Source organism: Melozone crissalis, unplaced genomic scaffold (assembly GCF_028551555.1).
Source record: "Melozone crissalis strain CALT ecotype California unplaced genomic scaffold, PUWL_Pcris_2 ptg000033l_1, whole genome shotgun sequence".
Lineage (NCBI taxonomy): Eukaryota > Metazoa > Chordata > Aves > Passeriformes > Passerellidae > Melozone > Melozone crissalis.
In genome coordinates, this window is record NW_026535811.1 from 16,416,255 (window position 1) to 16,432,711 (window position 16,457).

A 16,457-nucleotide genomic window follows, 5' to 3' on the forward strand; every position below is an offset into this window, starting at 1 on the left:
CAGTCCATCTCCCTGGGATCCACATTCCATTCTGCTGTAGTTAGGTGTCAGATTCAAGGAGCTGGAGTCTTTGTTCTTTTTGGCAAAACATTGGACTTTCCATAGGAACATCCAACACCTTGTATTTCTGCTGGGTGACTAAATGACAGGAGATTCTTTCTGCAGGATCTTGTATGAAGTTCCATCTTCTACTTCTCTGCAAATGAACTTGGTCCAGGCTCAATGTATGGATGCAGGAAGATGCAGGGGAGCAGGGAAGAGCTGTCACCCATTGTGTCCAGTGCTTGTCCTGCTGTTGTCTCCTTCAAAAGACAGCCTCAAATCAGATCCCACCACTTCCAGGATGTGCTTGGCACAAATTCAAGCATTTTGCTGTCTGCTCAGAATGCCATGTTTTGCTCTTCTCTCTCTGAGTCTTGCAGTCCTGAAATGGAGCACCTTCCCTACAACCAGCATGGAACACACCTGTAGCTTCAGTCATCTTTCCCCTAGGGAACCAGGGTGTGGTCATGGCATTTGTGTGCTGCAGTCTCACAGCCTTGCCAGATTTGAGCCCTGGAGGCTCTTCCCATATTCCCCAAATGGATGGGAAAGCAAAAACTCATGTATGTTGGTGAAGATTAAACACAGCTTTCTGATACTATGTAAATAATTTTGATACTTAGTCTATGAGTTACAGGCATTTGTAAAAAACTTCAGCCTTTGTTTCCAGCAATCCTATCCATCTGAAAGCATGTGCATTTCAAAACAGGTCTTCTGTGTGGAAGACACATTAAAATTAAAAATAGTGTATTCTGCCTTATCTAGCCTGTTTTTTTTTCCCTACAAGTTCTTCAAACCAGGTAACAAAAATAGTTTAGTTCTATTCAATCAGGTTTAGTCTGATTTTTAAAATCCTATTGCAGAACTTCAGTGTTTCAGGCTGCATGGTATCAAAATATACTTTATTAGACAGGAGTGCTCTTTGGAACTTCAGTCATTGGAATGTTCTTCTCAGTCCTAGCTTTTAACAGCTGCTTTCTATGAAATGCAAACTTCTACCACTGGGATTTAGCATGCTTAATTTGTTCAGCATATAGGTACCATCTCAGTCAATAAATAACTCTTTTTCACTGTTATTTTTTCCACCTTCTTGAATCTTACTGCATTTTAGTCTTTAATTCCAGGTAATTTTTCTTTTTAAACAAACAAAAAGCATGCAAAACTGCATTTCCTTGCACATGTAGGGCACATGTAGAATGCATCCATGTTATCAGAGTTGTAGGAGCGTGTCAGTTTCTACAGAAGAAAAGATGCAGCTTTTACCGCAAGATCACATGGATTTACTTGAATGGTGCAGAGTAGATTTTCTTTCTGAATCCCTCTAAAAAAATTAAATGCTGTCCTGTGAAGCAGGGTTAGCCCAGACTGAGACACCAGGCTGCAGTTCCCAGGATGGCCAGGGATAATACACAGGAATCACCAGGCTGTGTTTCACAGCTGGAGCAGGGAGAGGCTCGCATCTTTATCTTTCCTTCTTCCTTCTCCTCTCTTTTCCTTTGTCCTGCACTGTGATGGTATTTCTTGTCCATCTCACTGTCCTTTTGCCTGTACCTGTCTGCATCTGCTGCTCAGTCCTTTTCCCTCGCTGTACTCTTCTCTTTATAACCCTCTGTCCTGCTGCCCATCCCTCTCTTTCTCCATCCCTCTGCTGCACCTTCCCCCCACACTCACCTGCTGTGGTCACTTTCTCTCTCTGTCCTTGCTTCCCTCTTTGTCTCTGTATCCCTCTGTCCTTCCTGTGTGTTTACCACTCTGTCTTTTTATTTGTCCTTCTTGCATACATTTTTATTCCTTTGTTAGGAAAATTAATCCACAAACACCAGAGGTTAATGTCTGAAAAGGAGACAGAGGAGTCCTTTTTTTGGCTTTATTCGAATAAAGGGAGAGGTCATGGGGCATTCCCCTGGGATATCTCAAATTTTTGGAGGATGCAGCCTCCTTTTTATCCTAATTTCCCGGCTGCATTTCCCTTCTCTCTTTCCCCATTGGCTGAGGTACTTGAGAGGTACAGACTCCCTGATACACCTGATACTGAAGATTTCCCCCTAATGTATAATCCTCCCTTTAAATTTTAATTGATATGGAATTTAGGAGTTTTTCTTCCTCATCGTTTCTTTCATCTTGCAATGTGTTATTTCATTTATCAGCAAACCTAAAGTTTATTTGTAAAAGCAAATATCCTTTTCCATTCATCAATCAGTGGAATCCTTCCCATTGTTTCTTTTGTCTCCCAGTGCTAGTTTTATCTACCAGCAGACCCACAGTTTGTTGGTAAAGACAAATCTGCTATTCCTCTCACCCTGTTGCTCTGTCCTGCTCCCTGTGCCATTGTTTTTCACTGGATCCTTCTGTCCCATTCCCTGTCCCTATTCTTTTTAAACCCCTCTCCATCCTGCTGCCCATCCCAGCTGTTTTTATTTCATCTCCATTCTGCACCCTGTTCTTCCTTTTCTTCCTGTGTCCTGTCTGCTCCCACTCCCAGTTTGTCTGTCCCTGGTGCTCCCATTGCACTGCTGGATGGGTCCGTGAGTGCAGGTTGGGGTCTTGGAACTCCAGCCCTGGCGGGGTCCTGCAGCGGCAGGGACGGGAGGATGCCACAGACATGTTTTATGAAAAATCATTTCCTTGGGATTTTTTCTCCTGAGAAGCTGAGAGGCTTCAGGAACAAAATGTAAACATGATTATCTGCTGCTGTGGAATGCAACAGGTGCGTCTGTGATTGGTCTCATGTGGTTGTTTCTAATTAATGGCCAATCACAGTGAGCTGGCTTGGACTCTGTCTGAGACACAAGCCTTTGTTATCGTTTTTTCTTAATCTATTCTTAGCTAGCCTTCTGATAAAATCCTTTCTTCTATTCTTTTAGTATATTTTTAATATAATATATATAATAAAATAATAAATCAAGCCTTCTGAAACATGGAGTCAGATCTTCATCTCTTCCCTCATCCTGGGACCCCTGTGAACACGGTCACAGGAGGAGGCAGCTCCAGCTGCTGCCCGAGCACGGGAAGGGAGCGGGAGCCGCGGCCCCAGCCCGGGCACGCTGCCCCCGGGCCGGCCACCAGCCTGGGACAGTGACACTGCGCTCCAAGGTCCCTTCCAACCCAGGCCATTCCACGATCCATGGAAACACTGCAATATCTCCATGTGAATGGAGCAAAGTTTATAAATACAGGGATGTTTTGATAACACTTGGGGTTTGTTGACATTTGTATTAATGGTTGTTAAATCATGAGGGGAGATAACAGGACAGATGGAAAATGGAGTTTGTCCCTGTACTTATTTTTATTTATTATTTATGCTTACGGACATGTTTATAATGTTTCTATAGATATGGATATTATTATACATACGTTTATGGATGAGACACACAATCTTTATGAATCTGCCAGGCTCTGGGGAGATTTACTTCCTCAGAAAATGATGATTCCGATGTATATCATGGTAGGCATTGGTGTAGTGTGGGATGGTACTGAGTATTACCTGAATGGTGCTTAAAGTGAGATACCTGCTCTTGCACCTTGTTAAAAGAGGGGCTAATTCTAGGAAATAAAACTGTTTGTCTGTCTCACATGTCGCAAATTTCTCCAGTGTTGTGGTGTCTTTCGTTTAATAGAGTGAGTTTTCTTGTGGTACTGACTTAAATAAAACAACTGCATAATATTGACATAATTTAGTTCCACTTCACAGCATTTTAGAGTTGCCATTTTTTGATTTGGTCTCATTCTCTCAGAGCAAATTTCATAACAATTACAGTAGCTGTTTTTACAGTATTGAACACTTTTTTCTTGATTCCTGTCAACAGTAACTTCTCCTGTACCATCCCTTGTGATGGTTCACGGGCTGTTTGGCTTTTTAAAAGAAAATATTTATGCCATTTTTGTCCACAGTGTTTCTGTCTTTCACTAACATTTTCCAATTCATTAAACCTTAAATTTATAATTTTATATGATATATATGTATTTATTTTTTTCCCTATGCATAATTATCTTTGTTATCTGAAAATTGTATTTCATGTTAAATCCCTCTTGCCCCTTGTAATTATCATACGGTTTTCACCTTCAGCCCATGACCTTTTGGTGCCTTATTTTTATTCATTTTGACATATTATGTGATTTGTTTCATTTCTTTTCATATCAATACAATCTTACTAAACCTGCCTAGAATCTACGGTATTATTGTGCTTGTGAAATTCTTCTGTGGGTAACGATGGACTCATTCTGTCAGTAAAACCTTATTCCCACAGAAAGCACTTGGAACTGCAAATCCAAAAGCTCAGCCCCGGTCCCGAGTGCTTTTCCTTGCCCCGCCCCTGCTGTCCCGGTTCCAGGGACGCTGAGGAGCGCCAGCAGATGGGGCTGGAACGCTGCACAGGGAAGCGCTCCCGGCGCGGAGGGAACATGGGCACAGGGCGATGCCGGCGGGTCTGAGCTCCGCTGAGCTCCCGCTGTCTGCTGCACTTCCAGAGGAGGAGGCCCCGCTGCAGGAGGAGCCGGGAGGCGGAGAAGAGGCGCCGCGAGTTGTGGATTTGGAGCAGCTGGTGCCCGTGGGGGGCGTGTTCCACATCTCTGTCCTGCGGCTGCCGCCCCAGGCCCAGGACGTCGGGGACTGGATCGTGGTGGAGGTGAGGGAGGACAGGGAGCAGCCCCTGGGGTTTGTCACTGCTGTCACATGCACTGCACACGAGTTCCTGACAGCAAACTGACCGGGCAAGGTTTGCAAATAACCAGTTTTTCACACGTGAAAGGTGGGAGCACAGTGGTACCAAACCCCACTGCTGGCTCAGCTCCAGGCCCTGCAGGCTGGCTGAGGACTGCGGGCGCTGGGTTCTGGTTTCCTCTAGCGCCGACCTACCCCACAGAGGGCACTGTGGAGCTGGAAACCTTTAATAAGCACAATTCCCAAAAAGCCAAAGGCAGAGGGCAGGGGAAGAGGCCCAGGATGTTCATTCCCAGCCCCTGTGGCCTCCCGTTCCCTCTGGCCCTGTGGGACAGTGCAATCACAGCCGCCTTTGCCTGCCCTGCTCCCGCTGCCTGGGGCTCTGTGAGGAACGGCCGAGCCCCAGGCCCTGCCCTGAGGGCGCTGCAGCAGCTCAGGAGGGGCCCGGGGCCTCCCAGGGCTGCTCTTCCACTGCCTCCAAAGCCGGGCTTGGACACCTGCAGGGTTAGCCAACCATTTTAAATGGGTGTTAAAAAGCTTCGCAGTGTTAGATGAACTCAAAGAAAAAATCCTGCGTTTTCTGATAAACCCCTTATCTGTCCTTTTCCTCTCTTGCCAAAGCTGCTGGATGTTGGATTGGAGGAGTATCCATATTCCCCAGGAAAGGCTGAAGATGGCACACAGGAAGCAGTACAGATCACCCTGAGGCTCCCTGATAATGTGATTTATTTTAAAGTGCCTGTGCTAGCCCGATGGGATCCTGCAGGTCTGAACTGAAGACATAAATTTATTTCAAATTTGAATAGTGGAATTTATACCTGAGTCAGACTGCTGTTACAGTCCAGCTGTAAAGATAAGGGCCAGTTTGGAGCCCAGAAATAGTTTGGGGACTTGAATGTTAATTGATTTGGGGATTTTACATTTTCTTTTTATTACTACTTCTTTGGTTTGTTTTACTTCAGCATTGCTGCCAGAAGCCTTCCATGTACATCTTTCCATCGTCTTTGTCCAGGCCAATGGTGGAGAACTGATGGCATCAGCAAGATAACCTATGAAGCAGAAAAAAAGAGCATCACCTTCAGCATGGGTGGCTTTTCTACAGTAGCCCTTCTCCAGGATGCTCACCTGAACCTGCCCTATCAGGCCTGGGAATTGCACCCTACTGGTGTGGATGAAGGCCTGTTCACAATTACTGCAGTCTTTGCAACCATTCAGATACAAATTAAGGTACTGTCTATCATTTTTTAATCAAACATTTGCAGATAAACCCCCCCATAATTATTACAATGTCCCTGATTAAGAATTTGGGATGCTTCTGTGAGAGCAATTTGAAACTCTCTTCCTTTCCAAGCATGCACTGGTTATTTAATTTCAGTTATTTACTATGAGAAATAGCACATTTCACATAGCAGAAATGTGCATTTGCTCTGGAAAGTTTCAGTCAGTGCTTTGCTGCTGGTTTTGCCTTGCTGCATTCAAGCCTGTTCCCCCTGCTAGAGAGCTGAAAAGTTCCTCTCTCCTCCAGCTCTACCAAGAGAAATACAGGGAGTTCTGGCAGCCCAGTACCCATGCTCCTTGTTTCTTCCCAAAGTTCAAGCTACTCATGATTATCCATCTGTTCATTGGTGTATAAATCAGTACACCAGGGTCATTTCTGATTCCTACACAAGGCTGGCTTTCTTCAGGATCTGTAAATGAAAGGTCACAGCCCAGAGTAGCAGATGATGTGGGTGATACCCAGCATAGCAAAAATATCAATATTTGAAGCCTAACCCAGAAAGGAGCTTCCATGACCAGTAAGTTGCTTTCACTGGTTTGTACAACAGGATAATCAGTGTATGTTGTCTTCAGTAGTGGTGGAAGAGAAGGAGGTGCTTTCCCACATCACAGGGAAGTGGATGAGTCCTGTTGCCCTCAGAGCAGCTTTGAAAAGAGCTGGAGTGAACATTTTCCCAGCAGAGCACTCTCCCAAGTATGTCCCTGTGCCCAGGAAGGTGAGTGCCAGAGGTTCCTGGTGGCTTTTCCCTGTTTTCACTCAGGTCAGCCTTTGCTGCCCTGGGAGCTGCTGTGCTGCCAGCTGAGGCAGGGCTGAGTAAAGCAGGCTCTGGCCCTGCTGGAGCACAGGGAGAGGAGAGAGATGTGTTTGTCTGGTTTGTGTTGTCTCTGCAGGGTCCCCTGGCAGAAGTGAGGGCCTATGAACAGATGGCTCTGCTGGCAGCTGCTTTTGCTTTTGCTCACAGCAAGTGGAACGGAGAAGCAGGGCCAGAGCAAGTCGTGTTCAAGGTTTGTGGAGTCCCAAAGTTCCAGGGCAGGCCAGCACTGAGCCCATCCCCAGTTAGAAACAATCAACTCACCCCGGTGGCTTCAGCCCCTGCCCCAGTTCAGTGTCACAGCCTGCCCCTGAGAGCTCTCAGGGACACAAACCTCAGCAGCAAAGACACTTGCTAAGGAAAATGGAACTGAAAAGTCACCAAGGGAGGCTTTAGCCTGAGCTGGGGTGACAGAGCGTCATGCTCTCCAGAGGCCCTTGAGAATCAGCTATCTGCTCTGCCAGCTTTGTAAAGAACTGCTGGGCCTTTGTTCCTGCCTCTAGGGTTTCTTTTGCTCCCTGCTGCAGGGGAGGCAGTGAGCAACCTCTCTGCTGGTTTGTCTGCACCTGTGAACTAAAACACATGGTTAAAACTTCTGCCAGCCAGACAAACACCCCCAGGTGTGGCTGGAGAAAGGCAGCACACGCCCCTGTGAGAGCTGCAGTGGCTCTCTCAGGTTAAATGCATGGGACACACAAATATTGCAATTTGTGCTCTGACAGTGGCACAGGCTTCACCTCAGTGCATTTCTTCCTGCAACAGGTGAGTGAACATCTGACAGCAGGTTCTGCCAAAGGCAGCCACTGGTCTCTCTTGATGTTCGATGGTGAGAAAGTGCAACACCTCAAGCTCACTGAAACCAGTGAAGCTTTTTCAGAAGAGCTGCAAGAAGAGTCTGAATTTCACTCCACACTCTACCATATGGTCAAGGAGTCTGCCAGCAATGAAGCCATGGATAAAGTGGAAAGAGCTGGCTGCCTGTTCATTGATTGTATCAGCTGCTCCTTGCTACCAGAGTCTTAGCATACTTAGATACTACTGCATGCTTTCCTTCAAAACTTTATTATCAAAAGCTTTCAATAAAGTTACATTTCAAGTCTTAAATACTTTTCTATTCAAAACATTGAAACAGGTTCTGAAATGCAAACATTTTATCTTTGTTCAAGCAAAATAAATTCTTTATTCAATTGTGGCTAGACCACCTAGACATGTTTATTGTTAGCTACGTTCAAAAAATTGCTGTTCTTTTGTAAACCTCAGAGCTGAGAGCCTTTTAGCTGCTTTTAAAGATTACTTTTGTCAGAAAAGGAAAATTTTTTTTTTTTTTTCATTTCAAGTCATGCTTTAAAGAAAAAAAACAACATCTGTCCCCCCAAAAATACCCACAACCCACCAGAACAAACCCAGACAAGTAACCTTAAATAAGGCCAGCTTCAGCTCCTGTCCTGCAGAGCGCAGCCCCGGCAGCGGAGCCGGGGTTACATCGGGGGAGGGCCGAAGTGCCGCAGTCTTACATAGGGCCACAGCAGCTGCTGCAGCGTCCTCCAGGCATTCCCACTGCACACGGGGGCTGCATCTGCCGGCCTCTGCAGGGACAGCCCCACCAGGAAGCTGGTGAGAGCAGCCAGCAGGACCAGGAGGGACATGGACGCCCAGAGGGTTTTGTTGGCGTTGCAGAAGGAAGCCTTGAGGTGGGACGCCTGCGCTGATATCGAATTGTACCTGGGCAGGGCAGGAAAGCACAGAGCCCTTCAGGCTTTCCCCGAAACGAGCAACTCTTCCCACCCCACCCAGCCTTGGAGCAAACTAGATCCCACAAACATCAAGAGTGACAGGTTGTTACTGTTTTGGGAGCTGTGCAGGGGGAGCTAAACTGTTCTGAGTTTAAAATACAGTCAAGGAAGCAAATTCTTCATAAGCTGGCCCAGCTCAGCCATCCACCCATGCTCCCTGTTTCTCGCACTGGTTCTGAAGAGCATTCACAAAAGCTGCCGTGCAAGAGCAGCAAGAAATCTTGCTCCTAGAAAGAACTGAAAGTCCTGGCCTTTTGTTTGAACCGTCTTCTCAAGTGCACCTCCCAAACATGCCTTTAACTTGTGAAAGAAACTTACATTGACTCCAGGGTCCATTTGGGTGGGTGTTTTCCTTTTTCAGAGACACTTTCCTTCCTAGCTGGTTGTTCCTGTACTTCAGCAGGTGATTCCAACTGCTCATTCCTGTAAACAAGAATCAACAGCTCCAAAACTTTGCCAAATTCACAACAGCTTGGCTTTATAGCCCTGACCAGGTGGTGAATTAAAAGCTCATTAAAAACTAAACCAGCACACCTGGGAGAAGGCTGCTGCTGAACTTACTTGGTTTCAAAAGGCTCCTCCTCATACTCTGCCCAGGAATAGGTGCTGAGGAACCTCTGCAGCGAAGGGCGCTTCTCATTCGGCTTCACCCCTAGCCTGCCCCTGCCAGGTGTTAAACACATTTGCCTGATTTTCCCCAGCAGATAGAGAGCAGAAAATCAGAAATTTAGCAGCAGCCTACTCATTTGGTTAACCACAGACAAATAACTTACAAATTTATTTGCTTGAAATTAGGACCATTAAAAAAAAACCCAAATGAAATAAAAGAAAACTACAGATCCACCTGCTGTAGATATTTAGATTTCACATTTTGGTTCTAAAGCAAGAAAGTTGTGGGATTTTTTTTTAAAGCTCTCAATGCTCAATAAATAAAAAAGGTGAGCTCACAAGGCTCATTTACCCATTACAGCACATTAAACTAATGTGAAAGGTGTAGCCTAAACATTATTGTACTCCCAAGATGCTCCATAAACTGCTTCCTACAGGCACAGTTAGAGTTGAAAAATATTTGCCCTGTTCAAAGACAAGCCCAGGTGACTTTACCAACTGCTTGATCTCCTGCTGAATCTGTCACTCCGTTCATCCCCATCGGGTTCGTGGAACTGGGCCTGGAAGAGAAGTTTGCCACATTTACTGCACTGGCATTCTGATGCTTCATCCCAGCCAGTTTTGGGGAGGTGAAGCACCTCAGCATCCCTCCAGCAGCCCCTACTTACCAGTGGCACCCCAATCCCTGCATTCCCAGCACTCCTGGGCACTGTTGCAATGCTAACTCTCCGCAGGGCTGACGAGGGCTACACAGATAAGAGGCATTACTGGCTCTTAGCAAGGCACAACTGGGTTACCCACTGAGCACACAAAATACCATCTGGTTTGTGCAGGCTATATTAAAAAAAGAGATGCTGACACCTAGCGTGAAGCGACACACAAAGAATCCAATCTCAAGTGCAGATCAAATCAGCTCTTTCAAGCAGCATCTTTCCACAGTAAGTGCTTTCTGCCCACCTGAGTGAGGCTGGCTGCACAGCTTCCAGCAAAATACCAACACTGAAGGTAACTAAATTCCCCTAACCTGGCTCACAGGAATTCCTACACTCAGCAGCTTGAACTGCTCCCATATTTTTGTGCTAAACCCTCCTTTAATTCCAAGATAACCACACATGAACAATATTCCTTAACCAGTGTGTGAGAGCCCAACCACTTCTCCTTCATCTTCTAAGGGGGACCACTTAGAAGGTTGGTGGGGTGCCTGAAAAGTAGATCCTCATGTTTGATGACACCAGCCTATATTTGTGACAGAAAAGCACCAAGTGAAGCATGCAGCAGAGCACCAGCACAAAGAAAACAAAGAAAAAATATACATACACTTAAAAATTTGAAATTTCATGTGAAGACCATTACCTTAAAGTTAAAAGGACCTGGTAGCTTCTTATTCATAGATTCATCTGTGAAGAGATCAGACATTAGAGCTTTACAGGAGGATCTTGCTGCTTACAGGAGAGCAGTGAGTTTAATTTGCAGCCTAAGGTCTGACTTTCTGCAGTGTTTGTTTAAGCAAAGCACTCTTGGAAAGCAGAAATGAGGTCTCAGGAAAAAGCTTCCTATTTCATTAAATAAGTTCATAACATTCACACATTACCTATCCTCTGCAAGCATCAACTTCTGTCACTATCATCAAATATATTTCATTATTATTTTATTATTTTCATATATTTCATTATATATGAGGTAGTTTCCTGTTACAGGACTGTCTTTGGATTGCAGTCCTGACTGCGAAAAAGTTCCTGCAAGGATTTCATGGTGTGTAAGGCTTCCCTTTTGGCACTTAAATACATCCTATTTTTCAGAAGAGTTTAATACTGGCAAAACTACAAGTGCACAACACCGGCTGCAAACCTGGCAGCTTAGAAGGGGAAATAGAGGCCCCCTGCACTTAAGGGGTTTCTAATTTCCCATGTAGAAAGGGTGCAGGTGTAGAGAGCAGCCAAAGCTCAGCTACCTAGAAATAGCTACTGTGAACAAGCACTTAAACTCACTGCTCACAAGGAACAAGACTGTCACCAGCACATGCCATGCCCTTTACTGAAAGCCAGGACATACCTGTGTGCTTGCAGTGGTCCCACACACCCTGAGACCCGTGACAGTTTAGGTACAAGTTTAATTTCAGAGAGCTGCTTTTAATAGTGTTAATAGATGGCTGTGTCCCCCCCCCCTCCCCCATTTTTAGAGGAGGTGACAAAATCACTGTATAATTCTGTCACCTAAGATGCAGAGGGATTATAGGACTATTCTGCAGCTATAAGAGCCTGTCTGGCAGGTGCTAGAGAGGGGAAAGAGGCTTTTCCTGGTTACCTCTGTCTCCAAGGGAGCTGAAGGATCTCTCGTTCTGGAGCAGGACCTGCTTGAGCTCCTCGAGCTCGGCGTGCTCTTTGGCGTACATGCGCTTCAGGTTCTCCACGTGCTGGATCATCACCTCCACAGCCTTGCTCACCCGGCTCTCCTGAGGGAGCAGGGAAAGCAGCAGCTCTCAGAAACTGTCTCATGTTTGGAGAGCACCTGCTCTCCTCTGCTATCTCACTTTTATCCTCCTTTTCAAAGCTTCAATAAACCCCTGTCCTGACACATGGTACACAGGTTCTATTTCTCTGGGGATCACTCTTCTTGTAAAATCAATGAATTTTCAGTTTGCCAAGCTCTTACAACTCATCATCATCACTTCCTCTGATCTGCAGTCACAGCTGCCACCATGCATTTGCTGGTATTGCAAAGTCATTTTTATGCTGCCCTGGGGTATTATACACAACCACACTTAACATTTGAGCAGGACTTGGTCATTTGGCTGATTAGCTGCCCTTTCCATAAGGCACAGAACCACCTTTGCAGCATCAAGGCCATTGTTACCACACTGCTTGGTATTCTGTACATCTCACTGCTGCAAAGTCTTTATTGTTTAGTTTTTTTCAACCAGAACCTTATTTCTGCTGTGGGTTTTCGCACAATTCTAGTGCAGCATAGCTGCTCTCAGTGCCTTGGATTCCTTATAAGAACACAGAGAGAAGGGAAGGCCAGGACTAAGGTGTTCTGACCAGTCTACACTACACACACCAGATTCCCAAATGCAATCCTGGAACCATAAGCCCAGCAAGATGTGGCCATCCCTTTGCAGCTAGAAGCTTTTAGCTTTGTACAAAGTACTTTTAGATGGGAAGTGTTACCTGATTAATAGCTCCCAACATCTCTGCTCTGCTGGCAACTCGAGCTGCATATTGGCTAAGGAACTGCAGGCTTTTCTGCAGCTTCTTAATGATCTCCTGTGCCTGGTTATCTTCTTCACACAAAGGAACCAAAGCCTAAGAGCACACATTGGTAAGAAAACTGGTGTGAATTATGAACAGAGAATGAAGTTTGAGCTGATGACACTGAGGAGCTGCATTCAGGCCCACATCAACATCCCTATTCAGTGTAACTTGGATAGAGAGCTCCAGTGGGCAGAGACTGGAGCATAAAAGCAGTTGAAGCAGGGGTCAGATGTTTGTGCAACAGAAAATTTGCCTGCTGCCTGTGCATGCAATACACTTGGATCAGGGTTACCCTTCATAATCTCTCATATTTCAACTGCATTGCTCCAGAACTTCATATTTGCTCATCATGCATCCCATGCACACACCCCCACTTTAAAGAGCTGTTTTAAGAGACACTCACATCTACTTATCCCATCCACCCTACCAGCCTTGGCCTTACCTCTAACATATTCACAGCATTTGTGATCTCCTTTTTCAAGTTTTCTTCAGCCAGGTCTCGGGACCTCTCTTCAAGCTTCACTCTTTTGTCCAAGGTAAACAAGTCACACTTAAAACCTAAAGACAGCCTCAGAAATTCAGCCTGTTGTGGGAGAAAAGATTTCAAAGGAATCCAAGTGATGCAGAAGTTTAGGTAGATTTGGACACTGATATGACATTTGGTGCTATACCCTGTGACCAAAGTTTAGGAGAGATACAAAAGAAGAAGTGAACATGACCCACTTCCTTAAAGCAGGTCTTCCCATCTGTAGTGATGGTGGGAACGTTCTGCAGCCAGAAGAGGTGACATCCTGGCAGCACAATGTGCCATCTGTGCCTTTTGACAAAACTGTCTTAAATCAGCACATTCTGCCTGGGAGGAGGTCACAGCTATGCTCCTTCAAGCTTGCAAACAAATGTCACCGTAGTGACAGGTCTTTGTTCAATTTTACAGATCTCCACCTTTCTCCATCCCATCTCCTGCAAAAATTTCCATTAGGCTTGGAAAGAGATTTCAGAAGTTAGACTACAGGAATACATCCAGTTTAAGCTGGATCATTCATTTACATAGGAGGAGTTTATCTACAAGATCTGATGTCTGAAATACTTCAGGATACAAGCAGTTGAGACTTACCTCCACTTCCTTCTCATTTGGGGAGTCACTGTAGGGGAAGAAAAAGAACCATGGAACAGACTGTGGCTTTAAATTCATACCTGCAGGCGATCACTGAAAGTCAAAACACTTACGGCTCATTTTGCTTGGTTTTATCTCCTTTAATGCCACCTGCAGTGGGTAAACTCCCTGAGAAGAGACCAAAAAAACCCATTTTCAGACCAAAGTGAAAAAATAGCCTCCCCAAACCAACCTGTGAGAGACTTTTAAGCTTCCACAAAACCCTCTGTTCAAGATTTACAGTTTTAAGCTCTCACCACTTAAAAGAACTCATGTGCCTCAGGTTCTGTTTGTTGTGAGGCACCACAGCACTGCCACCTGTACAAGGCTCCAAAAGTCAGTTGTTCGGGGCACTTCAGCTGCTACTTATTATTAGCACAGAAATGGTTAATTGAAGGTTTTTGCTTCAGGATGTTATGCAATTTACTACCTCACCAGCTTCTAATGATCTCCAAAGGCAAAAGAGGAGGTATGCCTAAGGAGAAACAACATCCTGCTCCTCTATATCATGGATAGCACAGAAATGCTTCTCTTACAAATCTCTGGGGAGAACAGGAGTGCCAAAACTGTTTCAAATATCCCAACTCCTTTGCAGCTAAGAATTTTCCTCCTGTCTAGAGGAATGTGGAGCTGGTTAGATCAGTATCTGCAGAAATCAGGGCAGCACATTCTGCATGACACCACTGTTCTTCTAGTCATTGTGATCTCCAACTGCAGGTACCAAGCCCTAAAACGTCACACTTGGTGTGGGACAGGCAACTCCCTGCACCTCTCTACACAGCTCTGGACTCAACTTGTGCTCCAGTAACATGAAGGTGTCCAGCATAACCCCCTTACCTTTCCTGCTGGGAGCCACAGCTAGTGCTTCCTCACTCCGCTCTTTGTTATTTCTCTTTTCCTGGTCCGCTTCCTAAGGGCACATCAGAGCAGTCAGAGCAAGGGAGCAGCCACACCACCCCTGGAGGGGCTCTCCCCTCCTTTGTCACTGCTCAGCCAACCCAGCTGGGCTTTTCACTGTCACCAGCACTCTTACCAGGTCTTGCTTCAAAACATTTTGAAACACAGGCTTGTGTTCTTCCGTGGCCAGGGAGGATTCCCTTGTGATCTGACTTGGTCCTGTGAAAAACATTCCCAAATCCAAATGTAACAATTAATAAAGCACACCCAGCTTCAAACATCCACCATTTTAGCCATGGGCCAACCAAGCCAAAAAACGGCACCAAATGCCATGAAAGACCACTGAGAAAGAGAGAAGGCAGCAAGGAACACTATAAAGACACACAGGAAGAAGTATGATAACTAAGATTGGAAAAAATCCCCGTAAGAAGGTGTTATATGTCTACAGCTGAAAATATAATGTACTTCCTGTAGTTAAAGATGCAGGAGTTACAGTAATATTCCCTTGGATAAATAAAATTTATATTTTGCTACCAGCATGGAGATTTTTTTGTTGGTGGTGTGTTTGCTGTTTAAAGAGGCAGTTTTTAATTAGTATTTATACCTTAAAAACATCTAGAATATTTTGTTTTCTTCTCTGTTTATGCAGTCACATAGCTGTGAGCCAAAGCAATTGCACAGAGAACAACAAAAAAAAGAAAAAAAAGCAAACAATCCAGAAAAACTCCAGTTTCAAGTTGGAAGCCTGCAAGGGGAGATTTATTAGTTCTAGTATTAGGAACACTTTCTTTTCAGAGATGTGCAACAGATAGCTGGACTCTCAGACTTTAAAGCTATTGAGACTTCTTTAAATCTGTTCTGCAAATCTGCTTCCTCTTACTAAAGGCACCTAGATGACATATGAAAATTAACAGTAGAGGGAAATTAGTAGAAAGAAAATGCTTTTAAATGATGAGACAGAATTAGATTTCAGGAAGATAGTACTGAGGAAAGAAACAAAACCAAACAAGAAACTGTAGTCTTATATTGAGGTAAAGATTAAAAAGATATTATAAACAAACATACACAGGTATTCTGTGCTGCTTATTCAGATCAGCTTCACAAAACCAGCTTAAATACAGTGTGTACAGATGCTCCAGTTTTGGTTTGATTTTATAGTTTTTCAGTGGAAGAAAATCACAAGAGCTGGTAAGAATCTGGTGGGTGTTTATGGCTCTAGCAAAGACAGAACAATATTCAAATGCCTCTACCCTCATCTCTCCTCTTGACCCATCCAGCTTCTTGTGCAACAGCCTTGAACGAGAGGAAAGTGCTTAGTGGCACTGTTGGACTAAATAACTGTTTAAACCCACAAAAACATGTTTTCTCTTGTCAAAATGATCTGAGATTTTGTACCCACTCACTGTTTTACCAGCTGAGCAAGCCCCAAGATCTCACCAAGTTGTTTCATACTCCCTTGCCTGCAGTGCTGTGGTAAGAGGGGTAAAAAACTTCATTCCTACTCAGCTTCATGGAGGCTTGAGAGCACTGGCAGGTGAAAACACTTGCAAAAATAGAAGTTCTCATGTTGTTGCTCTTACTCAGCTTCCTCACTTCAAAGATGTGCTGGAAGCAAACCGTTTCCTCAGAGGGTGAGCAACAGGCAGTGCAGCCACCACCGTACCTGCCGCAGGAGCAGCTGGCTCCTTACTGCTGCTTGTCTCCACTGCCACAGAAGTTGGCACATCTTCCCCTCTCTCATGTAAGCCCTTGGATGAGCTTTCCTCCATAACAAGGCAGCCTGCAACACCAGACAGCAGAAACACAGCTTTCTTTGTTCAGTAAACACACAGACTTGGGCACATCCAAGACTCCCAGTGCTGCAGGTTAAGGACCCACCTGGTACCGGTGCTGTGCTTTCCACTGAGGATGCAAGAGCTTCTTGGGCTGATGGTAAGTGATCACTGCCAAAACAAAACCCTT

At 45.0% G+C, this 16,457-nt stretch overlaps 2 protein-coding genes across 2 annotated transcripts in view; one reads left to right on the forward strand and one right to left on the reverse strand.

Annotated features, from left to right (window-relative positions):
• The first annotated feature begins 3,854 nt into the window (after positions 1 to 3,854).
• Positions 3,855 to 8,090, forward strand: LOC128940671 (dynein axonemal intermediate chain 7-like). The gene is given in 7 exon segments (XM_054282261.1): positions 3,855 to 4,667; positions 5,324 to 5,468; positions 5,715 to 5,929; positions 6,529 to 6,696; positions 6,872 to 6,985; positions 7,555 to 7,780; positions 7,783 to 8,090. Coding segments are annotated over 7 exon segments (1,191 nt in total). The 5' UTR covers positions 3,855 to 4,457; the 3' UTR covers positions 7,896 to 8,090.
• Positions 8,091 to 8,115: 25 nt separating this feature from the next.
• The window catches only part of IRAG2 (inositol 1,4,5-triphosphate receptor associated 2), a 34,606-nt gene continuing 26,264 nt past the window's right edge, over positions 8,116 to 16,457 (reverse strand). The window contains exons 26-40 of the mRNA XM_054281807.1: positions 16,374 to 16,438; positions 16,159 to 16,275; positions 14,632 to 14,714; positions 14,436 to 14,508; positions 13,673 to 13,727; positions 13,560 to 13,587; positions 12,888 to 13,028; positions 12,362 to 12,496; positions 11,499 to 11,646; positions 10,548 to 10,591; positions 9,863 to 9,940; positions 9,690 to 9,754; positions 9,147 to 9,248; positions 8,904 to 9,008; positions 8,116 to 8,514 (exon numbers count right to left, since the gene is read on the reverse strand). Coding sequence (XP_054137782.1) covers positions 8,271 to 8,514; positions 8,904 to 9,008; positions 9,147 to 9,248; positions 9,690 to 9,754; positions 9,863 to 9,940; positions 10,548 to 10,591; positions 11,499 to 11,646; positions 12,362 to 12,496; positions 12,888 to 13,028; positions 13,560 to 13,587; positions 13,673 to 13,727; positions 14,436 to 14,508; positions 14,632 to 14,714; positions 16,159 to 16,275; positions 16,374 to 16,438 — 1,483 coding nt within the window. The 3' untranslated portion in view covers positions 8,116 to 8,270. The remainder of the gene's footprint in view (positions 8,515 to 8,903; positions 9,009 to 9,146; positions 9,249 to 9,689; positions 9,755 to 9,862; positions 9,941 to 10,547; positions 10,592 to 11,498; positions 11,647 to 12,361; positions 12,497 to 12,887; positions 13,029 to 13,559; positions 13,588 to 13,672; positions 13,728 to 14,435; positions 14,509 to 14,631; positions 14,715 to 16,158; positions 16,276 to 16,373; positions 16,439 to 16,457) is intronic.